Source organism: Apodemus sylvaticus, chromosome 12 (assembly GCF_947179515.1).
Source record: "Apodemus sylvaticus chromosome 12, mApoSyl1.1, whole genome shotgun sequence".
In the NCBI taxonomy this organism is placed as follows: Eukaryota; Metazoa; Chordata; class Mammalia; order Rodentia; family Muridae; genus Apodemus; species Apodemus sylvaticus.
Window position 1 is genome coordinate 66,006,646 of NC_067483.1, and position 27,498 is coordinate 66,034,143.

Sequence of the window (27,498 nt, forward strand, 5' to 3'; positions counted from 1 at the left end):
TAAGAGAAAAAGGGCAAGTAATATATAAAGGAAGACCTATCAGAATCACAGCAGACTTCTCACCAGAGACCATGAAAGCTAGAAGATCCTGGGCGGAGCTCATGCAGACTCTAAGAGAACACAAATGCCAGCCAAGAATACTATACCCAGCAAAACTCTCAATCACTATAGATGGAGAAACCAAGATATTCCATGACAAAACAAAATTTACACAATATCTTTCTACAAATCCAGCCCTATAAAGGATAATGGGGGAAAACACCATTACAACGAGGGAAACTATACTCTGGAAAAGGCAGGATATTAAACTTCTTTCATCAAATCCAAAAGAAGATAACCACACAAGTATAAAATTTAAAAAATGATAGGAAGCAATAACCACTACTCCTTAATATGTCTTAACATCAATTCTCCAATAAAAAGACATAGACTAACAGACTAGATATGTAAACAGGACCCTACATTTTGCTGCATACAGGAAACACACCTCAGTGTCAAAGACAAAAACTACCTTAGAGTAAAAGGCTGGAAGACAATTCTACAAGCAAATGGTCTCAGGAAACAAGCCAGAGTTGCCATTCTAATATCAGATAAAATTGACTTTCAACCTAATGCCACCAAAAGAGACATGGAAGGACACTTCTTGCTGGTCAAAGGAAAAATCCAACAAGAAGAACTCTCAATCCTGAACATCTATGCTCCAAATGCAAGGGCACCCTCTTTCGTAAAAGAAACTTTATTAAAACTCAAAGCACACATTGCACCTAACACAATAATCATGGGTGACACTCCACTCTCCTCAATGAACCTATCAGGAAAACAGAAACTAAACAGGGAGACAATGAAACTAATTGAAACTTTGGACCAATTGGATTTAACATATATATATATATATATATACACACACACACACACACACACACACACACAACTTTTCATCCCAAAGCAAAAGAATATACCTTTTTCTCAGCACCTCATGGTACCTTCTCCAAAATCGATCATATAGTTGGTCACAAGACAGACCTCAACAAATATAAGAAGATCAAAACAATCCCATGCCTCCTATCAGATCACTATGGAGTAAAAGTGGTCTTTAATAACAATAAAAACAACAGAAAGTCCACATACACATGGAAACTGAACAATACTCTACTCCATGATACCTTGGTCAAGGAAGAAATGAAAGAAATCAAAGATTTTTTAGAATTTAACAAAAATGAAGGCACAACATACCCAAATCTATGGGACACAATGAAAGCAGTGCTAAGAGGAAAACTCATAGCTTTGAGTTCCTCCAAAAAGAAATTGGAGAGAGCATACACTAGAAGCTTCACGGAACAACTGAAAGCCCTGGAACAAAAAGAAGCTAATTCACCCAGGAGGAGAAGAAGACAGGAAATCATCAAACTCAGAGCTGAAATCTATCAAGTAGAAACCAAGAGAACCATACAAAGAATCAACAAAACCAGGAGCTGGTTTTTGAAAAAATCAACAAGATAGATAAACCCTTAGCCAGACTAACCAAAGGGCACAGAGACAGTATCCAAATTATCAAAATTAGAAATGAAAAGGGAGTTATAACAACAAGCTGAGGAAATTCAAAAAAATCATCAGAAAAGACGATACTCAATACAACTGGAAAATCTGGACGAAATGAACAATTTCCTAGACAGATACCAAGTACCAAAATTAAATCATGATCAAATCATCTAAACAGGCCCATAACCCCTAAAGAAATAGAAGTGGTCACTGAAAGTCTACAACCAAAAGAAGCACAGGACCGGATGGTTTTAGTGCAGAATTATATCAGAGCTTCAAAGAAGACCTAACATCAGTACTCTTCAAAGTCTTCCACAAAATAGAAACAGAAGGAGCACTACCCAACTCATTCTATGAAGCCACAATTACGCTGATACCAAAACAACACAAAGATCCAACAAAGAAAGAGAAGTTCAGAACAATTTCCCTTATGAATATTGATGCAAAAATACTCAATAAAATTCTTGCCCACCAAATTCAAGAACACATCAAAATGGTCATCCATCATGATCAAGTAGGCTTCATCCCAGGGATGCAGGAATGGTTCAATATAAGGAAATCCATCAATGCAATCTACTACATAAACAAACTCAAAGAAAAAAACCCCACATGATCATTTCATTAGATGCTGAAAAAGCATTTGACAAAATTCAGCATCCTTTCATGCTAAAAGTCTTGGAAAGGACAGGAATTCAAGGCCCATATCTAAACATAGTAAAAGCAATATACAGCAATCTGGTAGCCAACACCAAACTAAATAGAGAGAAACTTGAAGCAATCCCACTAAAATCAGGGACTAGACAAGGCTGCCCCCTCTCTCCATATCTTTTCAATATAGTTCTTGAAGTCCTAGCTAGAGCAATTAGACAACATAAGGAGGTCAAAGGGATACAAATTGGAAAGGAAGAAGTCAAACTATTACTATTTGCAGATGATATGATAGTATAATTAAGTGACCTAAAAAAAACTCTACCAGAGAACTCTTACAGCTGATAAACAACTTCAGAAAAGTGGCTGGTTACAAAATCAACTCAAGCAAATCAGTGGCATTTCTATACTCAAAGGATAAGCAGACTGAGAAAGAAATTAGGGAAATGACACCCTTCACAATAGCCACAAACAGTATAAAGTATCTTGGGCTGACTCTAACCACACAAGTGAAAGACCTATATGACAAGAACTTCAGATCTCTGAAGAAGGAAATCGAAGAAGACCTCAGAAAATGGAAAAATCTTCCATGCTCATGAATTGGCAGGATTAATATAGTTAAAATGACGATCTTGCCAAAAGCAATCTTCAGATTCAATACAATTGCCATCAAAATCCCAACTCAGTTCTTCATAGAGTTAGAAAGAGTAATTCTCAAATTCATCTGGAATAACAAAAAACCCAGGATATCTAAAACTATTCTCAACAGTAAAAGAACTTCTGGGGGAATCAGTATCCCAGACCTCAAACATTACTACAGAGCAATAGTGATAAAAACTGCATGGTATTGGTACAATGTCAGGCAAGCAGATCAATGGAATAGGATTGAAGACACAGAAATGAACCCATACACCTATGGTAACTTGATCTTTGACAAAGGAGTTGAAAGCATCCAGTGGAAAAAAGATAGCCTTTTCAACAAATGGTGGTGGTTCAATTGGAGGACAGCATGCAGAAGAATGCGAATCGATCCATTCTTATCTCCTTGTACTAAGCTCAACTCCAAGTGGATCAAGGACCTCCACATAAAACCTGAGATGTGGAAACTAATAGAAAAGAAACTGGGGAAAACCCTTGAGGAAATGGGCACAGGGGGAAAGTTCCTGAACAGAACACCAATAGCTTATGCTTTAAGATCAAGAATTGAGAAATGGGACCTCATAAAACTACAAAGTTTCTGTAAGGCAAAGGACACTGTCAAAAAGGTCAAAACATCAACCAACAGATTGGGAAAGGATCTTCACCAACCCTAAATCCGACAGAGGGCTAATATAATATATATATATATAAAGAACTCAAGAAGGTAGAGCCCAGAGAACCAAATAACCCCATTAAAAAGTGGGGTACAGAGCTAAACAAAGAATTTTCACATGAAGAACTTCGGAGGGCTGAGAAGCACCTTAAGAAATGTTCAACATCATTAATCATTAGGGAAATGCACATCAAAACAACCCTGAGATTTCACCTCACACCAGTCAGAATGGCTAAGGTCAAAAACTCAGGAGACAGCTGGTGTTGGCGAGGATGTGGAGAAAGAGGAACACTCCTCCACACTCCTGGATGGGAATGCAAGATGGTACAACCACTTTGGAAATCAGTCTGGTGGTTCCTCAGAAAACTGGGCATGACGCTTCCGGAGGTCCCTGCTATACAACTCCTGGGCATTTACCCAGAGGATTCCCCGGCATGCAATAAGGACACATGCTCCACTATGTTCTTAGCAGCCCTATTTGTAGTAGCCAGAAGCTGGAAAAAACCCAGGTGTCCCTCAGTGGAGGAATGGATACAAAAAAATGTGGTATATTTACACAATGGAGTACTATTTAGCCATTAGTAACAATGAATTCATGAGATTCTTAGACAAATGGATGGAGCTGGAGAACATCATATTAAGTGAGGTAACCCAGTCTCAAAAGATCAATCATGGTATGCACTCACTGATAAGTGGATATTAGCCTAGAAACTTTAAATACCCAAGACATAATCCACATATTAAATGATGTCCAAGAAGAACAGAGGAGTAGCCTCTGGTTCTGGAAAGACTCAGTGCAGCAGTATAGGGGAATTCCAGAACAGGGAAGTGGGAAGGGGTAGATGGGGGAGCAGGGGGAGGGAAGAGGGCTTATGGAACTTTCGGGGAGTGGGGAGCCAGAAAAGGGAAAATCATTTGAAATGTAAATAAAGAATATATCAATTTAAAAAAAGAAAACTCAGAGGAAAATTGTCATTGTTGAATCAGGCAGAGGGAAGAAAGCTGGGCACAAATATTGAGAAGAGACAGAGAAGAAGAAGAAAAATGAGCAGGAGGGCAATAGAGTTAAAAAGGAAAGGTTTTAAGATGCAGGGTGTGGCTAGCGTGCCCTGTTATGTCTGAACTTTAGAAGTGGTCAATGGTTTTTTTTGTCTGTTTTCTTTTCTTTGCTTTCTTCTTTCTTTCCTTCCTTCCTTCCTTCCTTCTTTTCTTTCTTTCCTTTCTTTCTTTCCTTTCTTTCTTTCTTTCTTCTTTCTTTCTTTCTTTCTTTCTTTCTTCCCTCTCTGATTCATTTTGCTTTGCTTTTTGTAGAACTAAAGTAATGTAGCTCAAGCTTCCCTTGAACTTGTTATGTATCTAAGGATGGCTTTGAACTCCTAATCATTTGGCCTCTACCTCACAAGTGCTGGTAATTTCAGGGCTGCGCCACTATCTGAGGCTTGTGGCTTTGTCTCTGAGGTGTCACTGCCTGGGTCTGGTGCTTGAGTCTTTATTATTAACCTAGATTGAGACATAAAGCTGCCAGAAGGGACAAGACACAATAGGGACCTCAGAAGCTAGTCAGACTCAGGCTTAATTTCCCTTGCCACAACCAATTTCCTCCTTTGTTGTTTCCTTTCCTTCTGGAAAGAATGGTACAGTCAAGCATGCTAGCTAACACCTATTAACCCAGCACTGAGGACATTGAGGCAGGAGGATTGCTCTGAATTCAAAACTAGGCTGGAAGACAAAGTCAGACCCAGTTTCAGAAACCCAAAATAAAGTAAATAAATAAAAAGCAGCACCTAACATAGCATATGTTTTGAACTTCATAATTTATAGAATACTTTCAGGTTATTGTCCAACTTCCAAAACCCAATCAATTCCATAGAAATGATTATTCCCCTTCCCATTGTGAATACTAAACTTAGGACATGTGGATATACTGGATTGTCTATTACCATGCAAATCAGTTGCAAATCTGAACCCTCAAGCAGCTGTGCTTACCCTGACACACACACACACACACACACACATACACACACACACACACACACACACACACACACACACACACAAACTTCATACAACTACAATACATACATCACCCTGTCCTTGCTTTCTTGTAATTGCCTTCCCTGCCTGCTTTTCTGCTTTTTCTCTTTTGAAGTATGTGTTCTAAGAATTTTAGGGACCCATTTATCCAGCTTTGGGCCTTTTCCACACGAGTAAAACAAGGAGGGCATAGTTCACCTGGTAAACATACATGGCAAGTGGCAATGATTTGCACTCAACTCGCACACTCCTGATTACCGATCTTTTGCCTGCTCTATAAACAGGTATAAACTTACATTTCATCCGTTTACACAGATTGGTAGATAATTTAATCTCAACTTAGCACGGTGCTGGTTCATGCGAATGTAAATGTTTAAGACCAAACTGATAGTGGCATTCTGATGCAGTCATCCAGATTCCTGGCCAGAAGAACTGCATTCACAAATGGCTCTCAAGTGCCTCTGGCCAGAGACAGGCATGTGGAATGGAGACAGACAACCCAGAATACCCTGTGAAAGCCCCACTTGTTTTCCCAGCATAAAGCTTAGCTATGAGCTCAGAGAACTGGCTGTCACCTCTCTACTCTTAACTCTCCCATCCTAAAATGTTCTGTTCTTTCTCTTTCACCCTCCATGTCAGTCATCTCTCCCCTGTTAGCTCATCCCAAAGCATTGTGCCCTGTTGCAGTTTCCACTACTCTGCTTGCTGTGTCAAGTTCATGGAAGAAAAGCAGAAGGACAAGAGAACTGTGGTGATGGCTAAAGGTGTTGCATTTTGCTTCGAAAAGTGCCCAAATCGTGTTTAATCCATCCAAGAAGCTTCTTCATCAGCTCGCTCATTTTCCAATCAGGAAAACTGAGGCAGAGAAAGAAGTCCTCTCCACACACACACTACATATGTAACAAGCACCTTGGGGCTCAGCCAGGCACGATTCCATAAGCCTCAGATTTGATTTATACTAATGAGATTGTGCTGGCATTGAGATGAACTCAGATAACCTCAATACGCTATTTAAGAGGCTCATCATTTTAATGCCAAGGCAAATGACAATCAAATCAGTTCCCCTCCCTGCCCCCAAGCACTTACATAAGACTATGGAATCTCTCATGGGAGACAATGACTTTATAGAAATCACCTGAACTCCTGTGTGTAATGACCAGAAAGTCTGTCTGTGCAGGTATAGAGAAGTTATACAGAAACACACACACAATAAGCCATGGGTACCCCAGAAAGATATGATCTACAATTTGCCACAAGGGAGCAGGATTATGGTACAAGGCAAGGAAACCATAGGAGTGAATGCATGAATACTCACTTCTTGCCTTGACTTCCTGAGCTCTCCTTCACATAGTAGCCTGGTTTGCATTCATATCTGCAGACAGTGCCCACATCATGGTTGCCTTCCTGGCAATGTGGCAGGAGCAGGTTGGCATTTGGAATAACTGGAGGAGCTTCACATTCCAACTTGCAGTAGACTTCAGGGAGTGACCAGAGTCCATCTTCAAGACATGTCAGCCATGGGTTCAGTCCTGACTCCAGGAAAAAGAATTACATGGTACTCAGAACAGAGAGCTCATGACTACAGGACAAGGAACCAAAAACTATGCCTATACTGGCTTTTTTAAAGTCCTGTTATTCTTTGTTGAGTAGTGTCTCTAAAATCTCCTACCAAATGTAGATCTGTATGTTCTTACTCTACAGCTATCAGTGAGGTCTCACATAGCATAGAATCACATAAAGATTCCATAGACTCAGTGAAAGAAGAGCTACCAATCAAATCATTGCCTCCCTTCCTATCTATAAGTAACAAATATATAGCAAAGATAGTGATCAGTGATAGTGGGTGGCATTAATGTAATCACAGTTGGTATTTTAATGGTGATTATATGAGGCACTACACTGGCCGGGAAGCCAATATTCTGCTAGCAGCCTTTAGATAAAGATGTAGAACTCTCAGCAACTCCTGCACTGCGCCTGCTTGTATGCTGCCATGTTCCTGCCTTGATGACAATGGACTGAACTTCTGAACCTGTAAGCTAGCCCCAATTAAGTGGTGTTCTTATAAGATCAGCCTTGGTAGTGGTGTCTGTTCACAGCATAAAACCCTAAGACAGTAGGCGAACATGTATAAACCCCAAACAGCAAACAACCTTATCAAATAGATTCCAGTTATCTCCTATGAGACAGATAAGGAAATGGGATTTGCTGTCACTTACAAAAGAGGAGCCTGAGCCTAAGATAGGTAGTTTAGATACGGAGTTCTGAACTTCAATACCATACCATATGATTCTCTGTAATGTGGTTTCTTCCTATATAAACCAGGGCTGCTGGCCTTAGGCTCACTAGGCTGCCAACCTACTATAGCACATCTCAGCGTAAGGCTGAGGAATCTGCATGTGCAATGACTCATTGTGTGAGGCACTAAAGGCTGAGAAGTATGTCTAAAGAGTAAGGTGTGGTGGTCAATTAGAGCCTGGTCCAGCACCTCTCCATCTCAAGTACACACACAGCCAGGGATAAGTTATGTAACTGTGTCCCCCTTATCTTCAAACTGAAACAAAACACACCTAATGCAGAATGTCTCTGATTATTAAAATTTAGTAACATGAACCTCAGTTGTTAATATCAGGGCAATTATGCTAATGGGTTTTATTCTGAGAATGTGTATAGAAACAAAAATTAAACTAAGTTTTATTTATTATTAAGGACCCTCTGATTTAGGATATCTCTACACAGGATCAGGAACAAAGAATGGTGATACCTGAGGGGAGTTTCTATTGTCAGAAGAGAGATCAGAGAGCAGCAAGATTGAAGTATATATGGGAGATAAAAAAATGTTCATAGGTACCCCACCCCACCCTAAGAGTAAAGGATGATGGGAGATCACATTTGGTCCCTAGGCTGGCCAGACAGTACCTTGGAGCTTGGCTGGTGGAGCACATGAGACAGAACATCGTTTCATAAATTCTGTACCCTCCAAGCAGGAGAACTTCGCATAATTCACCAATGAGGAGTCGGGGACACCACAGTCAAGATGCTTGCAGCGCACATCCTTGTCCCAGTGGCCAGAGGAACAAGTGAGGAGAATCTCGTTCTAGAAACAGAGAATTTACATATGTCAAAGTCACATATAATGGCTATTGGAATCATTTCCTGACTTTGAAAGAGTCCCGGTGGTCATTTGTCCCCTTGTCCTTTCTTATGACTCACTGGTTCAGTCCAGCTTCAGGGGGATGCCAATGGAAGGAACCTATGTGTACTAGGAACTCTAGGTCACTCTTCTCCCAAGCCATGTCTCAGGTTGTCTTTCCTTGCTCTGACCCATCTATTTTCAGACTCTGTCCTACCTGGTCTGGGCCCAGGATCTCAAACTTTCTACTGGCACTTAAATGTCTGCTTTGGGACCTGGGGAAACACTGGAAAGGACAAGAGCTAGGGAGTCCTGGGCTCCTGTTCTCCATGTTCTCTTCTGAAGGGATGGTTGCTGACTAACTCTTCTCACGACTGTCTATCTTCCCTGCCCTATTCTGTTTTTCCACCCAATGAATCTGTGCTCCATGGATCAGGGCCCCACCACACTGGGCTATTGTACATTACTAGGCATCTCCTTACATGCCCATTTTTTTTTTTTCAGAAGGTTGTTTATAAACTTTCAAATTACCTACTTTGGAGCAAGGTATCATGAACTCAACACTAGACTGGATTTAGATGTTGAGATCCTCTCTCAAAAGTCCAAAGTAAAATAAATAAGAAATAAGACATAACATGAAGCATAGCATATATATTGAACTGCATGACTGATAAAATACTTCCAGTACATTGTCTAATTTTCCCACTCAAAACAATCCTTTCCATTGGGGGTGCAAACACTGAGACACATGTTGACTACATTGTCTGGCTGTTGACTGCAATGCTCACTACCATGCAAATAAGTTACATTCCATCTACTTCTTATGGACACCATATTAATAAATATACTGATAATTCTACTAAAAATAACTACTTCTGTCATGAATGGTGAATGGTATCTAAGAGATTTAATACACACAAGGTGCTGCTATTCATGGGATCCAGGAGTGAGTCTGGCCATATCCCAAACTTGCCATTTCAGTGGACAGGCCTACAGCCATTGGCATTATACGAATGAGAAGACATGCATGGAGTATCCAGAAGGACTTGGTCCTGCACTAAACATAATACTTTCCACGGGCTAAACATCCATGAGAGAACAAAATCACTGAAACAGTGGCTAAGAAAACGATAGGAAAAGGCAAGAAGGCAAATAGGGAGTTGGCAGATAGTAACAATATATTTTAGTCTAGTCTAAACTAATCTTTACAGCCTTCTATAAAGATTAGAAAGACTGCAACATGACGAATATAAATGAGAAATAAGAGAAATCAAAAACATTCTAGAAGAATGCAATAGCCCTACAAAGTCCAAGCCTATGATTCGGTATTGCATAGGAATGGAGGCAGCAACCAAGGATGCTCCAAGAGGAACTGCCACCCTCAGGCAGAAGGAGCTCGACAGAGGCGCTGAACCTGAAAGATCATCAGGACTTTTGAATAGCTCAGGAGAGGTGGAAGAAGAATGCATCTGGCCAGGTATAAAATAAGCAGACACTTGGTGACTGTGAAAGTCATGGATTATTTGGGGAAAAATGAGTATCTGGCAGTGGAGCTAAAGATCAAAGATGGATAGAAGAGTTTCTGTGGTAAAACTACAGTCATTCCATCAGGAGACCACACTGGTGCCCTAGCCAAGGGTCCAATGACTGCTGAAGCACCTCTCACCTCTGACGCTACATGTTGGCTCAGTGTTTTCCTCTGCTTCCCAGTGTGTCCCTGTTGCCAGCCAGAAGGATTCAAGTCAAAGCCACACATATTTTTCTATTTAGCTTCAGTTCTCATGTCAACCGAAAGCAAATATCCCCACTGTCTTGTGATCATGAGGCGGGATTGTATAATTTCCTGCATGGGGCCAGCGTCGGGTGACAGTGACTAGTCAGCGGGAGGGCACCATTGGTTCCTCCACCATGAGTTTGGCCAATGTGAGCCCCCATCTTTCTTCCAACCAGCTTCCTCTCATACTTAGCACAGTTGGGAGGCCTGGTTCAAACTGCAGCAAACCACTAATCATTTAAAGATTGTCTCTAAACTCCATGTGTGATGCCTGGCCTTTGTTCTTGACATTTTGGGGTATTGCCTGTTTTCCTTTTGAAAAAAAATGTCCAAATAATGCGTGACAAATACAGTCTCTTCTCTGATCTTCTTACCCTACCATAAACATGTATTTAATCCATAGTTTGCTGAATTATTTCTACTTTGTGTTCAGCATGAAGTACCTTTGCCTGAGTTAAGACCAGGTGATAGAAGATCTTTCTAGATGAAGAATTTGCTGCCTCAAGCTTCATTAAAACTGTTTTTGACTAGGTGATTTCATGAAACCTTCTAAACTTCACACTTGTATCTTTAAATCTGACTAAATCTAAGCAAATGAAATTCTTCCACGGGGACACAAACTGTTAAGAAATCAATTGGCACAAAACTGAAACATTTCCATCTCTCAAACTATTAATGTCTGACTGGCAATGGTGTGCCTGCTCTCCTTTCATGATGATGAATATTTCTGACTCTTTCCTCAAGCACAATTGCAGTTTACCTAGCAAATACCTTCACTGCCTCATAATGTGATCCTGATTTCCAATGGTTTGTTTGTGCTTGAAACTCTCCCATTGAGTGTTTAAGCTTTCTCAAGGGAAGATGGGAAACCAAGCTCTTAATTAGGCTTAATTTTTCTTAATATAAGAATCTTACTAAAGAGGGCACTAATGCCTATCATTCTATTAGAAACTTTTAAATAATGTTCATTAACCACTGTAATAACTCAAGTTCACTATTTCTCTTTGGAATATGTACAAATGTAAGAACAATTTAAAGGGATTATCTTATTTTGTTTGGTCTTACTATTATACACCTCAAAGATAACGGAGACAAACATTTTGCTTACCTCTGCCTCTTGAATCATGGACTTCACTAGTATATTTTACTGCCCTTGGCCACCCCCAAATTCTAAAAATGGTGTATTTGAAATTCAGGATGAGATATATAAAAATGAGGAAAACGTATTACCATAATACAACCCCTGCTTCAGTTATGGATTTAATGTTTTGGGGTACAATTTGGTTATGTTTCTCTAACAATCCTCAAAGTAGATCAGGAGAGCCCAAGTCTTAAAATGAACCTCAGATAAGTTGACAGTAATCTATTTTGCTGTGAATTATGACCAAGTCTACTTTGAGACATTCACACCTATGAAAAAAGACATGTTGAGGGAACATTGAATAAGAACTCATATCTACTGTCCATACAGTGAAGAAACTAACACCTAAGGGAGTCAGAGTTTAACAGGATTGGACACCTTAGATTTCTGTACCACCATACTTCTTTTTGCTTCCACAGAGACCATGGTTTTCATTCTCAAAGATTTACTACCACTAGCCCTTCCCACTCTAGCTAGAGAGAAGAGGATAGATAGATTCCAGCCTCAGGAACTCCTTCCTTCTGGTCATCTGTTTCCAACTTACCTGCATGTTCCTGAGGTACTGCCCACTGCTGGTCTGAAGGACATACCCCCTTTGACAAATGATAGCACACTCCATGTGTCCTGGGCTACTTGAGGTACAATTTACCATGTCTGTATTATCAAGTTGCAATGGCACACATCTTCCCTGTTCTCCACAAGGTCGTTGAGCACAGCTGAGGATGACAGAAACAGAAGCATCTTAGGATAAGCTGAAACAGCAGCAATATAAATACACTTAAATTGCAAAAAAATTTTCTTCATAGTCTAAATGGAATTCATCACTTTGTTCTGTCTCACTGAGAACTATGAGGCATGATAAAATTAGACTGTGACAGCTAACTTTCTGTGGCTTTCTAGGAACGTCAATAATGATGGGATGAGGTAAAACTGGAATCTTGGTGTTCTAGATAATCTCTGAAATCAACACTCCAAGGAATGGTGATTGAAACATTAAGCAACAATATTTCTAGGTCCCAAGCAATTGGAATAGACCCAGGACTAATCTCCAAGATAGAACCTAGAGATCCCTGATTTCATCAGGCATTGCCTTTTAGATAACTAATCACAAGGAAGTCCTAGGTGCCTGTATGAAGAGGTTGAGTATTAGAGATCATAGACTGATTGGTATAAAAACATATCTATTACTGGTACATATCACTGAAGAGTAACATAAGCTAAGGAAACCTGACAGTATGAATCAGATCCCCATCACATGTTTGACATTGTGCTAGGGACTTCCAGAGATATCTCCTTTAGTAGAGAATTGCTTCTTGGACCAGTAGGATCAGTAGCCCGAGAGATACACAGACTCTCAAAGGTTCAAGGAGATTCAGCCTGGACTATAGCAGCAGCAGCAATGCTACAAAGAACAAGGCAAGAAGAGTGTAACTTCACTGCAGTGGAAACACAGAGTTTAACTAAAGCATTAGCCTCAGACTTCAGTCCAGGATCCACCATTTAATACTTGCACCACATAGAGTGAGTTATTCACAGACCAATGTTTCAGATCTTTCCCTCAGAGGAGATTTATAGGTTACACATCTTATAAGATTGAGACTGTTCCAAGGTTAACCCCTTTACTGTCCTGCTGACAAAGGTCAAACCCCATCTCAGTATCTGTTTTCTATTAGGCTCTTTTCCTTTTTATTTCTCTCACTTCCACACTTTTCTTAAATTTAATGAGATTTCTAAAAGGTCACACTTACTTTTTTCCTTCAAATCTCTTAACAGAGGTCTAAAAAAATAAGTTCTTTCTAATAATCAATTTACTTGATTTTATTATATATGCATTTTCTTGCTCTTAAATCACTTAATTAGTTTACTCATCCATTTACCCACAAGGCAATTATCATCTAAGTTTGCCCTTAATCTCACAGCTTCAAGAGTATGAACTTCTTGAAGAGAAATACTTCTTGTCCAATTTTAAATCACCATATACTTGGCTATAGTAGATACAATAAAAGATTGCTTACTTAAATTTATTCCTATTTCAGATAGCAAAGCTAGTACATGTTACTAAAATGGAAAATGTGTTAAATCTCATGAAAGATAATTATCCAACAACAATTCAACCATTCTGCACCAATCATTCATTCACTACTAAACATGAAGTGTTACAGGCCCAGAGACCTTTACCACAACTGATACTGTGTTAGAGGAACCATCTGACCACCATATAGACCCCAATACCTTCAAAAGAAGAACAAAGACCTAATCCATTAAAGACCTAGGTCATAGTACCAAGATTCAGAAATGTCCCTAGATGTACTAGCCTTACTTTTTGGCTTCTATAATTTTGCTTCCCAAAAGTGTTCTTGCTAACAAAAGTGTGTCATCCAGAGTGTGGTTTTTGTGCATAAAAGTGAGACAATAGTGAGGCTCAGCATTGCATGATTTGGGCAAATTCTCCATGCAACTACCAGTAGTCAATACAGACTTTCTTTTTTGGCTTTAGAAGTATCCATTTGTATGGATTATCACACAATAAAAGGACATATTCTTCACAAGGCATTGGACTGGCATTGGTGGTATAACAAAGACTGTGCACTTAAGGAACTCATCTTAGTGAGAGAGACTAATAACATATTTTCTTACCATTGCTATCCTTGCCAGTGATGATAATCACTAGAGAACATAGCTATCAGTCATCATCAGTGCTGTACTCTGCTTGCCCTTGGTTTGTATTAGTTGTCAATGACTTTATCAGATAATTGGACAACGGTATAAGAAAGTATAAAATAAAATGTCATTAAATGTGTACATAGGTCCTACCCTAATTGAAAGTTGGTTTAAAAAGCAGTAGCCCCTAAAGAGCTAGATTTGATCTGACTGTGATAAATGACTATCCCTGATGCATGGGTTTAAATACTATTCTAGTGACTTTCTCATTTCTTCTGTGCATGCCTGAGAGATAGAGGGTGTGGAAGAAGTAAAGATACATGATGTAAAGGAATCTTTTTGCTGTCTTATACCATAGCTATTCCCTATGATGATATCACATTCATGCATCCCAATGAAAGAAAGGAGAAATATAAGCTGAGGAAAAGAGGACTGTTAACGAATAAGTGTGAATTCCCAAAATCCAATGCTGCCAGAGGGTGTGCAATATAAGGAAGAAGACTGTCTCTTAGAGATACTCAACATACGGATAAGGGAGTCAAAACATGACTGTCTTTGGGGTGAGATCAGAATACTTCCTTCGCAATGTCAAAGAACTACAAATCCATAAGTGAGACATGTTATTAATCATCAAACGACTATATTTCATTTAGCACATTGAGCAGGTAGGAGTAGGAAAGGATCATTAACTCTCTGGTTCATGTCAACTGATTGCCAAGAACAATGTATGAAAGAGCACATGCTATTGTGTTTTTATCTGAAGAATCCACATCATGAAGAAGAACAAGCACATGCCGAGACAGGACGGAAAGTGAGCAGTGTGCAGGAGCCTACTTCCATCAATATGGCTAGGACCACATTAGCTGCTGGTCTTATGAGCATCTATCTAGCATCAGGAGTGTATCCAGCATTGGCAGCAGAGCAGAACTCAAGACAAGTGCACAAGAGAGAAAAATGTTATGAGGTAAGACCATGACCAGAGACCGACAAACAGACAGATAGAGATAGAGACAGAGACAGAGACAGAGACACAGACAGAGAGAATGAAAACCCAAACCTGTTTATGAAGTGAGAAATGGTTTTTGCGGCAACTGTTGCAAATTCTTTCACTAGCTTATATTTCCATTTACTTCCTTTTAAAGGAATTTGTTTTATGAGGACGGTGTTTGTCAGGTCGTTAGCTTCTGATGGCATCTGGTACCAATTGTGGACTTCTCTCCTCCTACCCCAATCCCAAACCCTCTTTGGTGTTTCTCTTCCACTACAAACATTGCCTCCTGAGCAAGTTTGTTGTGTTCCAAATTATCCCACCTTGTTACCCTCTCCCAGTGCGACCCAGTCTCTGCAACAGGAAGACAATGCTAATAACATGAATAGTTCCTCTTAGTCACAAAAGCTCTCTTCCTTTCATCTCTGGAGGTTAATGAAGGTGGCAAAGGGGATGCTTTGCCATGTAGTGAGTGGGAGGGGAAGAGAAGCTATTTATCTTGGTTTGGCATACAAGGAAACTAAAGCTGTTTGGAGACTGGCTAGAGGCCACACTTGGGAGTCGGAGGAAAATCCTCATCTCCAAAGCCTCCCTCCTAGGCCAGTTTAGACCACTAGGCCTAGGGATGAGGCTGATTTCCTGCTGTTTTCTGCCCAAGTCAGGAAAGAGCAGCATTGGCTGCGTGAACCAAAAAGTTCCTTACCAGAAAGGGCTGCATAGAATATTTATTAGTTCATTCGAGGATTGAACAGAATTCTTTCAAATGGTGGCAAATTGCAGAGGCAGTGTTTGTCCAGGTGCTATCTGTGAAATATCCTAAGTGTGTTCCCTTTGGTAATGTATTTCTCTCCCACCTCCTTTGTCTCTCAACCTCATCACAATGTCTTCTAATCACAAAGGGATCTGATGGGATCAGTCAATGGTGACTCACTGAGTTGTAAATCAAAGGATTAAATTTTTCATGACTGAATTTCAAGTCACTAGGACCTTAAAAATCACAGCATGGACACTGCCACCTATCCATCATTCTGGCTTTATTATTTTGTCTCTCCATCTCAGGAGAAGCCCCTATAGTCTTTCTCTTGCTTCTCATTCCAAAACCCGTTTTGTCAAAGAGACTTAAATTGAAGCACTAAAGTCAGGAATTCCTATTCACAAACAAGTTCAACTCCAGGCTATCCTCTTCTTGAATGGAATTAACTCCAAGCCCTCCACACTCACACACTCATTCCTAACAATCTTCTACTCTATATGGTAACTGGATATGCAAATGATGTCTGGAGGTGCAAGACCCCTGCTACCATGATTCCAATAAAGATTGGTCCTCCACTCTGAGGTAGACAGACTCTCAATTATAGCTGTGTCACAGACTCATTTAAATAGCCTTTAAAACGTGTATATTTTTAGCCTTTATTACCGAATGGATTTTTATTCTACCAGTGGTATGATTCAAGAATTTTTGATACTTTTAAGATTCAAAGAGTTATTGTTTAGACTTCGGAGTCTAAGGCTCACTTTGCCACCCACACTGGACTTGGCTTAAACACCTTATGGTCCTCCTGCCCACTTATCTCCATCATGGGATTACAAGCATGTGCCTCCAGGAGCAGCTGGTTTCAAAGATTTTACTAATCACCAAGAGTGAATTCTGTCCCGCCAAAAGTCTAAATACATATAGCTTGGCAGAAATATCAATATACTTTAGAGTCCAAGATTATATAGAAGAAAAACTGACCCCCAAAAGAGAAATCAATTCCACTGCTGAATCACTCTGTTTTACTGTACTAAACCAAAATTATCATAGAGAAGTCACAGGGTAGGCCAAAAGTTAAAGTTTTCTCCAGTTCTGACAAAAAATAAATTAAATACATTTGAAGAGGGGAAATAAGTCATGTGTTACTCATGAATTCATGGCTCCTTCAGAGACCATTTTATCATTACACTGATTTGACCTTCAGGAAGGAATAAGATGTGCAAGGGATAAATAAATGTCCTGGAAAGTTATTCGTAAGGCTTTATAGCCAGAACACAAGGAACTGGAGCAGCGGGAAAAACTGGGGCGGTAGGGGTAGAGAGGGAGGTCAAGATTTCTCCTGTACTGTGAGCTGTGAAGAACACTTGGTAAGCCTGGATCATTTCCATTCTGACCAGCAGATTTAGAAAGATCTGTGCTGAAAGGAATCAACCTTAGTGAGACAGCTTTAGAAAGAAGCTCTTCCAATGGTGAGTGACAAACAGGTTGAGCTTAGACCAGATGACAGACAGCATTCTCTGCATGTAGAGTAGCCAGAAACACTGACAAGCTTACCATGAGCTGTCCCCCATAGAATGACAAAGCAGATACCTCTTGGTAATATTCTCGTTCTTAAAGGATTTTATTCTGCAGGGATTTTTTTGCTAGTCTCCAGGCTGGATCCACATTGTGAAAGCCAGGTAGTTCCTGATACATGGGGACCTTGTGGCTGTTCTATCTAGAGTTGGCAAAGAGTATTGGTCTGATGGACTATGAAAGTTCTAGCTCACCTTAGAAGAGTCAATGAGAATTGGTTCAGAAACCCTGGTTCCCTCATATTGAGTTAAGGAAAGTTTGTATGCTAACTGTGGGAAGACATATACCAACTACTGTAAAAGAACTAGGTTCTGCTAAAACTGAAATAAATAGATCTGAAAGATAAATTGACCCAAAGTCCTCACTGTAGTGACAGAGAAACCAAACTCAAAAGAAATAAGATGATACTCCTGAAATTTCTTCAGACCTCATATCATGATAGAAATTTGTCCAAACTCAAAATCAAGGCAACTCAGCTCATGAATTTTTCTAAAGTCAATACCCCACCCTCACTGGGGCATCTAGAAGGGTAAGACCACAATGCTTCTCTTTCCCTAGAATCAATACTGGGAGAAACTGTCTGTATCATACTCTTGAAGAATGAGCCTCGAATGGTAGAGAAAGCAGTATACCTTGTGATCTGGGCTCTGGCCGTGGTTTGCCCTGCTGACATCTGTGACCTTGGATAAGTCTCCTAACCATTCTGGCTCTCTGTCTGCAAATTTGTAAAATAACAGGGTTGAAATAGGTTCCACCGAAGGCCCTGCCAGCTTTAGCATGGTATTTAATTTCACAGATGAGGTGATGGTGGTATTAGGGTGGGAGTGCAGAAAACTCTGGAACAGACAGGATGTGGTAGGGAATGCAAGAAAGAGTTTGTCATAATCTTTCCTGCCCAGAAGAAATCTTGTGCTTCAGCCCCACTTTTTAAGGTCTTTTGTTAAGTAAGTGATCGCAATGGTTTTATCCAAGAAGTGTTGCTATGGACTAAATAGCAATCCTGGTGTGCTTCCTAGAGGGCCTCATTTAAAGTTAAATAGTAAAAGCATGCAGAAGAATGCAAATTGATCCATCCTTGTCTCCTTGTACTAAGCTGAACTCCAAATGGATCAAGGACCTACACATAAAGCCAAACACTCTGAAGCTAATAGAAAAGAAAGTGGGGAAGACCCTTGAAGACATCAGTACAGGGGGAAAGTTTCTGAAGAGATCACAAATAGCATACGCTCTAAGATCAAGAATTGACAAATGGGACCTCATAAAATTACAAAGTTTCTGTAAGGCAAAGGATACCATCAAAAGGACAAATCGGCAACCAACAAATTGGGAAAAGATCTTCACCAATCCTACATCAGATAGAGGGCTAATATCCAATATATACAAAGAACTCAAGAAGTTAGACCCCAGAAAACCAAATAACCCTATTAAAAAATGGGGTACAGAGTTAAAGAAAGAATTTTCACCTGAAGAACTTCGGATGGCGGAGAAGCATCTTAAAAAATGCTCAACTTCATTAGTCATTAGGGAAATGCAAATCAAAACAACCCTGAGATTTCACCTTACACCACTCAGAATGGCTAAGATTAAAAATTCAGGAGACAGCAGGTGTTGGCAAGGATGTGGAGAAAGAGGAACACTCCTCCACTGCTGGTAGGGTTGCAAATTGGTACAACCACTCTGGAAATCAGTCTGGCGGTTCCTCAGAAAACTGGGCACCTCACTTCCGGAAGATCCTGCTATACTACTCCTGGGCATATACCCAGAGGATTCCCCAGCATGTAATAAGGATACATGCTCCACTATGTTAATAACAGCCCTATTTATAATAGCCAGAAGCTGGAAAGAACCCAGGTATCCCTCAACAGAAGAATGGATGCAAAAAATGTGGTATATATACACAATGGAATACTATTCAGCCATTAGAAACAATGAATTCATGAAATTCTTAGACAAATGGATGGAGTTGGAAAACATTATACTAAGTGAGGTAACCCAGTCTCAAAAGATCAATCATGCTATGCACTCACTAATAAGTGGATATTAACCTAGAAAACTGGAATACCCAAAACATAATCCACACATCAAATGAGGTACAAGAAGAACGGAGGAGTGGCCCCTTGTTCTGGAAAGACTCAGTGTAGCAGTATAGAGCAAAACCAGAACAGGGAAGTGGGAAGGGATGGGGGGGGAGAACAGGGGGAGGGAAGGGGGCTTATGGGACTTTTGGGGAGTGGGGGGCCAGAAAAGGGGAAATCATTTGAAATTTAATAAAAATATATCAAATAAAAAAAAGAAAGAAAAAGATGATCAGATGTCCCCTGCTCTGCTTTATTGATTCTTATTGAAACAAGAGGGTGTGAAAGCTAAGAAGGAATGTATGCATGGGATTTGACAGCAAACAGGGTGCATGCTAAAAATTGGTAGAGAAAGAGTCTTTATTAATCTTCCCACTACCATTGGCAAAACCAAATAGCAGCTGTACTTAGACCGTGGATTCCCAGCCTGTATCCTACTCACCTCTTGCTTCATTTGTTTTCAAGTATAGGAATCAGATTAAATGCAGAATACATTTCTAATAGCAAACTACTAACATCAAACCACTTCTGCTGCTTTGAAGTATTTTTATGACAGGATCTGGAAAAGGGAAACTGATTCAAATTCTTGGCTCCTGAAGAATCTTATTTGACAGAAATCTTGGAAGTAGTTGTAATTATTCCCTCATATGACAGAAAAATGACTAATTCCTGAGCCCAGGAGATTTCTCTGATTCCTGCATTCTGAGAAAGTGAAGTTTGTCTGTGGTCCTCTGTTAAAGTCTCCACACTCACTTCAGCTCTCCATCTTAGCCCACTAGTTCCGCCAGACCGAGTCATTGCTTCCTAGAATGTGACCTATTTGTAAGATTAGAAGTAGACTCCGGTGGCCCCAGCACTTGGTAATTCATTTTATTCATTTCTAATTCTGGGCACAGATTTTACCACGTCTGGCCGTAACACCAGAAGTCCCATCCAAATGCCCCTGTCCTTCTAAAAAGAAACAGATTTGCATCAAACAGCCAAAAGAGCTCCCTTTCAAATCCCTGTCTTACCAAGTTCCAAACTCCATGATTTTTATGTAGATTATAAAATATGTAGAATACCAAAGAAAGAATCAAATAATCTAATTACTGACTAACATGCAGAGAGTGATTCCCAGCACCTGCCCAGAGAAGTAGAATCACCCATCTAAAATAGCCACAGGATTTCTAACTATGTCTCCTAACAATTTCCAAAGGCTGCAACTCTCTCTACATGGGACATTTCCTAATGCAGAATGATTTACTGGAGTCCTGCAAGTGATTGCTTTGTTGATGCCTTCCCTGCCGACAGACAATTTGCCCTTGGATAGCAATTAAACTATTTAGCCAAGAGTGACAGTCATTATGTACAGACTGAGCCTTGGGAATAGTGACACATGTGAAGTTAAGTGAAGGACAGTTGCTGACCATGTCACTACTAGACAGGAAGCTACAAGGCAAGAAGACACAAGAAGCTTAGCTTGGCTGTGACCCTTGTATAAGCTATAGCAAAAAGAGTCCTACGGCCTTGAATGGCTTGCCAATTCACAAGAAGTAGAACACAAATCGCATGCTGAGTTCTTCAGGACTCTTACTTATTCACTTGCACACTTTCTACAGATTCTACAACAGAAGCTTCCTACGTAGTCACAGAACTTTCCACTCCCTTGTTGACATCATGTTTGTCCTATGAATTACTATGGATATTTTTTTTCTCTTTAGAGCTATTGACTGGGCAATAGTAACAACTCCCTTGCTTGTAGAGGAAAGACAGAATGGGGCGGGGGCATCCTGTAATCATGTAGTGAGGCTAAATGATGTCATGGAAGTCTACACATTCAACTTGCCACCACTTCAACATTCAGACTTCCTATACCTCTGTGGCTATGCTGAGCAAAATCCACATAGGGTCAGAGGACTTCCAACCAGAGCTTATGCACAACTGTGTCAACATTGTCTAATTGGCAGACTGGAAAGTCTACAGAACTCTGGAAATACAGCCTTGTGTTTATTCTCTGCACTTTCTCTACAGCTACCATGAAAATAGAGCCTACTAACAACACTAGTGCTGAGTCAAGGGCTGTGACACTGGTGACAGTTTCAGTTCATTGTCTTTTATCTTTCAGTATAATGTACAAATGCCTACACTAAATGATGTTTCAGCAGGGCTCTGATTTTGCATTGCAAAAGTCCATAGGGAAATGTACATTGGCTGAGACACGCTTATTTCTGATAGATAGCTATTTTCCATTTTAAAGAGACCTTTATGGAATGTGAAGACTTCATGAAAATAAGTGTTAATGGCAGACTCTCAGACAGCACAATAACCTGCTTCAGACAGTGTTTCAGAGGCAATGCTTTGAAATTGGGCTATTCTTGGTGTTCAACTCCAGCCTTCATCTCCCTTTCCTATGAGATACTTGCTAATTAGATCCTACATTTCCATTGAAAGTTGTCACCTAAATTATCCTTATAACATGCCTCACCAAGAATAACCTCCTATATAGTTTTAATTTTAATAAAAGATACTTTAAAATAGTCTTATCTACGTGCTAAAAAGCTGCCAGATGAGAACCATGAACATGGTCTTTTACTTTTTTCTACAGTTCCATTAGAAATGACTCATTAGAAATAGTTCGCTGGGGCTCCCAGTGCAGACTGTTGTCCATGCAGCCATTTCTCATTGTCCAGGGGACTCAGAATTTTCTCTAGTGGGTTCTCATCCTTCCCTCTCATTTTATGAGCAGATCATTCTGGGAAAAGAAAGTTGGGCAAGAAATCTCAGGAACAATTGAGCGGATATAATTCTTTCCCTGCTCAAAAGAGACTGGGCAGAAACAAAAACAAATTCAATGTTAATTTGCTAAACTGCTTTGGGGAAGAAGATAATCAAATGAGTAGAAATGCAATACATATTTCATTTCTATAGTGCTTTCCCAGCAGGAAAGGAGATCATTTCCCATCACCCTGGAGCACAAAAAGGGAAACCTCTGCTAAAACTAAAAGATGAGAAGCCAAGGAATAAACCAACAATTTAGCTTAATCCCCCAAGCAAAGGGCAAAAAGAGGGAGCCCTCTACTTCCTGCAGCTATCAACAGGGAGGGAATCTGCAGTTTCTGCACAGATGAGCAGAGAAATGGTGGGCACTGTGAAGTATTGGGATCTGATCTAGGCTGGGAAGAAAGGGCAAAGGCTGGCTGGCATTTCCAATCTCAGCTTCAAATAATTGAAAGACTATTCCAGGAACTTAGAGAGAGCAGCATCAAATGTTCCGAGGAGCAAAGCAGCACAAAGCAGAATGACAACGGAAAGAGAGAGAGTGATTCTGGTAAGACCAAAGCTGATTACAGCAGGAACAAAATGTGAAAGGACTGAGCGCAGCTTGGCTGCCCAGCTGGAGGAGGACTCCCGATGCCCTAAGACTCAGTCCCTGTTCTACCAGGAACCTACTACATAGCCAGGAAGATCACAGAGATGCCAATGAAAAGAAAGGGATCTGAGGAGAATGGGCAACTGCTGAGAGAACTCATGACAGTGGTAACTGTGCTTTTCCAGAGTTCATGGATTAGAACTCTGTGTTATTTGATGGTTGGTGACTGTTGCGTCATTTTCTTGATTATTTATTTTACAGAACCTACCTCAATGGATAACAACCTGAAGGTACAGAACTATTCAAAGGTAGTGAATGTGGGTTCAAATGCTATATGTGTATATAAACTAGTAGGCTTCAAGTTGGTTCCCAAGGCAAAAGAAAAAAAGAAAAAGAAAAAGAAAAGAAGAAAGGCAAAAGGCAAAAACAAATAGGATTTTCTCACTTGCCTTTTCTTTAAAATTACCTGATTCTCAAGAGACTGTAGCATGTTCATCCCTAAATGGGATTTGCATATCCTACTTCCCCCTCCCAAAATCAGAGATCATTGCAAAAGAGTAAGAGATTGGACGATTTACCAGATGAGGTAGATGACTATAAGCAAAGAGTGTCTTCTGGATACAACAGAGCAGCTGCACACATGGACTCATAGCAATTGCAATAGCACACACAAGGAATATAGGTGTAAGCCGAATACAGACCAAATCTCAGCATAGAGGCGAGAGCTGATCTCAAGTCCCACCAGTCAGTTGTTAGCTGCTGGGAGAGGGAGAGACAGGTTTCTCTAAGGGTATAATCTCCAGTAAGCTGACTACACTCCAGTAAGAAGAGCAAGCTCCACATATCCAACAATGTATAGGCAGCACAAATTGGTCTAGGTGGGGTTTAAACCAAAAGGACACAATGTGGGGGAAGGGGCAGTGGATCTGGAAAGAGTTGAAGCTGGGCAGCAAATCGGATCAAACACATATGAAATCCCTCCCAAAATTTTTTTTCAAAAAATCTGATTCTCTTTGTTACATTAGCATGCTAAGGAAAGCATCACAGGGTTATGAATTATGCACATGTAAATGAGCATTTTCATGATAAATATGCAATGTTTGGATGTTTGACTTTAATTGATACATACAACACAAACATATTGTGACCTTGAGACAGAATCACACAGATACATAATGTATATATTATTTCTTTGATTTGCATGTTCTATGTTCAAGCCCAATTTGCTTTAATTAAAAAAAAAAAAAAACAAGAAGATTGAGAGACGCAAAATAGAGAAGTATTAGTCTTTCCAGCAATGCTTACTGCTGATTAAAAGCTAATATACATGTTAACAAAATTAATCATATTCTTGACCATATGATCCAGAAATTTCCCACCTTCACAACTACACAAAGGAATTAAAGACTTACCAAAAAGGCCCCACAAAAACACTTAATGGGCATTTATAGCAGCTTCCTTCCTAATTGCTAGAAGCTGGAAGTAAATAAAATGTCCTTTAGGAGGTGGATGGAGAAAGAATCTTATGATGGATATATACCCAAACAACTAATTATTACCCAGCAGGTAGACAAAATGAGCTGCGAAGACATGGGAAGACAGAGGAGAAGCTTAAATGTGTAAAGAAAAGAAGCCAACCAGAAGACACCACTCATGACACTCAAGGAAAGAAAGGCAAATTAATGTCAGAAATAAAGACATCAATTATACATTTACATATACTATGCACAGAGAGACACCATACTCACAAACATAGACCCCCCTACACATATACAAGCACACATAATCAATTAATTGAAAATTTTAAAAAATAATATAAGCCTCAGTATAAACTACAGCATCTGGAGAATGATCTGTGGCCATTAGGGGTCATTAGTTATAACAAATGGACTATTGTGACGATAGCAGTGGAGAATGGGGAATATTATGCTGGGGGGTAGGGCTAGGGACATCCTGAAAATCTTTGTACATGCCTTTCCACTTGGTTATGAACCAAAAGCTAATACAAAATAATATCCTTTAATATTAACAATGCTTTTCTGGAAGGCACAATTATTTAAACAGTTAAATCATTTTAAAAATTAGTTTTGTAGCTCAATGCACATTGTATTAACCTTTTCTGAAAGCTTGCTTTGCATAAATGTGGAACACTCTCATCCATCATTATGAAAAGCATCAAAACAGAGACATAATTTAAGCGATAACCAAAACTATTTTTATGTTTGGATTTTTATATAACTTCATTATTTTGGGGGAAAAACAAAAAGGAAAACAAATGCTCAATATCACTGATTCAATTTCGTCTTGATGAATATGTTAACACTCCATTCAAGCCATGCAGAAGGTGGCTCTGGAGCAGGTAAAGAGATACAGAGAAATGAGCTAGTAAATAACTTCTGGACAGGGGCCATTTATAAACTAGACCAGCTATTGTCAGACAATGGGAAGAATATACCAATGAGTGGGATGCTTAGACAGTCCACCTACTTACCAGTAACTGGGGAATTTGTATGGCAGGGACTTCCTTTTCAAGCTACTACTCTTCCAAAAATGTTTGCTTTTTTTCTTCCTGAATGCTAACTCCTCATACAGCCTTTTGGCCTAAACAGTCCACCAGGCTGAAATTGCATGACTGTCAACATGTGAATGTCAGGGTGTTCCACATGGAGATACTTATAATTCTAACATCTATGAGGACATCTGCTTAGCTCAAGTTAACACCATAGTAGGTGGTACTCCTGCTTTCTGGATCTATACTCTTGTGTAGGCCTCTCAGCGTGAGTATTGTTGGGACTGGTGATTTTCTTCTAACCACCTAACACAGTGGTTCTGAACCTGTGGTTCATGACCCCTTTGGAATTTGAATGATACTTTCACAGTAGTCACAGAGCAGATATCCTGCATATCATATGTTTACATTAAGATTCATAACAGTAACAAAATTTATTATGAAGTAACAATTAAGTATTTTTTTGGTTGGGGTTACTACAAGATGAGGAAGTGAATTAAAGAATTACAGCATTAGAAAGGTTGAGAACCACTGGTCTAACAAGATGCCTCTTCTGTTATTAAGACAGTATGGCTGTTATGTCTTCTCTCTCTCTCTCTCTTTCTCCCACTCTCTCTCTCTCTCTCTCTCTCTCTCTCTCTCTCTCTCTCTCTCTCTCTCTCTCTGTATTGTATGAATATGAATGTTCAGGTGTGTACTCCTGCATGTATGAATGGGCAGGTGAGAGGTAACTTTCATTGATACCCTCTATCACTCTTTGCCCATTGCCTTAAGACAGATATTTACACAGAACTGGAAGCTTGTCATTTTGTCTATGTTGACTGTCCAAGAATCTCTCAAAATCTACCCTCATTGTTTCTACACACAAAGCTGAGATTGTAGGCACACAGATCCACACCTGTCTTTTTACATGGGTGCTGAGGATTCAAATGCAGGCTCTCAAAATCACAAAATAAACTCTTTTACACACTGAGCCATTCCCAAAGCTCTTTAAGGTCTTCTTATTGATAAACTGTGCCCCTGTATTTAAAGAAACATATGCCTAGTATGAGATGCCCTATGTGGTGCCACACAAGATGACTTCATGACCAGGAAGTAGAAGGAGCTTCCATGCAGCAGTCGGAAGCACAGAGAGGCCCTCATCAGAGAATGTTCTAGAGTGTACTACCAACTATGTGAAATATCACTTTTCTCCTGTTACATCTTCTGATAAGAATGTACTTTTGTATCCCTCAACAGAAGAGTGGATGCAAAAAATGTGGTATATCTACACAATGGAGTACTATCCAGCCATTAGAAACAATGAATTCATGAAATTCTTAGGCAAATGGATGGAGCTAGAGAACATCATACTAAGTGAGGTAACCCAGACTCAAAAGGTGAATCATGGTATGCACTCACTAATAAGTGGTTATTAACCTAGAAAACTGGAATACCCAAAACATAATCCACACATCAAATGAGGTACAAGAAGAAAGGAGGAGTGGCCCCTGGTTCTGGAAAGACTCAGTGAAACAGTATTCAGCAAAACCAGAACGGGGAAGTGGGAAGGGGTGGGTGGGAGGACAGGGGAAGAGAAGGGGGCTTGCGGGACTTTCGGGGAGTGGGGGGGCTAGAAAAGGGGAAATCATTTGAAATGTAAATAAATTATATCGAATAATAAAAAAAAAAAGAATGTACTTTTGGCTGATAGCTCATCATAGCTTCAAAGAAGAATTAGTTAGGCATGGTCTAGACATTTAACTAATACTAACTGCCATGTTTGTAGCAATACCGTTAGACAGCAACGGGAAATATACACAGACATAAACCATAAATGAGGTGTTTGAAGTTACTCCTTCTTTTCCTGGATTTCCTGGACTTTTTATAGCAGAGAATTTTTTTCTCAGGTTTTCTATTCTTTAAGAAGTCAGATTCTTTTTGTTTGGGCCAGAATGCTATAGGGCCTCCCTGAAAACTCATTCCCAGGGGCTGGAAAGATGGTTCAGCAGTTAAGAGCACTGGCT

The 27,498-nt window shown here is 39.9% G+C and overlaps 1 protein-coding gene across 1 annotated transcript in view; it reads right to left on the minus strand.

Moving 5' to 3' along the window:
• Positions 1-27,498, minus strand: part of Pappa2 (pappalysin 2) — a 262,109-nt gene that overhangs the window by 66,417 nt on the left and 168,194 nt on the right. The window contains exons 14-16 of the mRNA XM_052199928.1: positions 12,123-12,294; positions 8,450-8,627; positions 6,849-7,062 (exon numbers count right to left, since the gene is read on the minus strand). Of these exons, the coding sequence (XP_052055888.1) occupies positions 6,849-7,062; positions 8,450-8,627; positions 12,123-12,294 (564 nt within the window). The remainder of the gene's footprint in view (positions 1-6,848; positions 7,063-8,449; positions 8,628-12,122; positions 12,295-27,498) is intronic.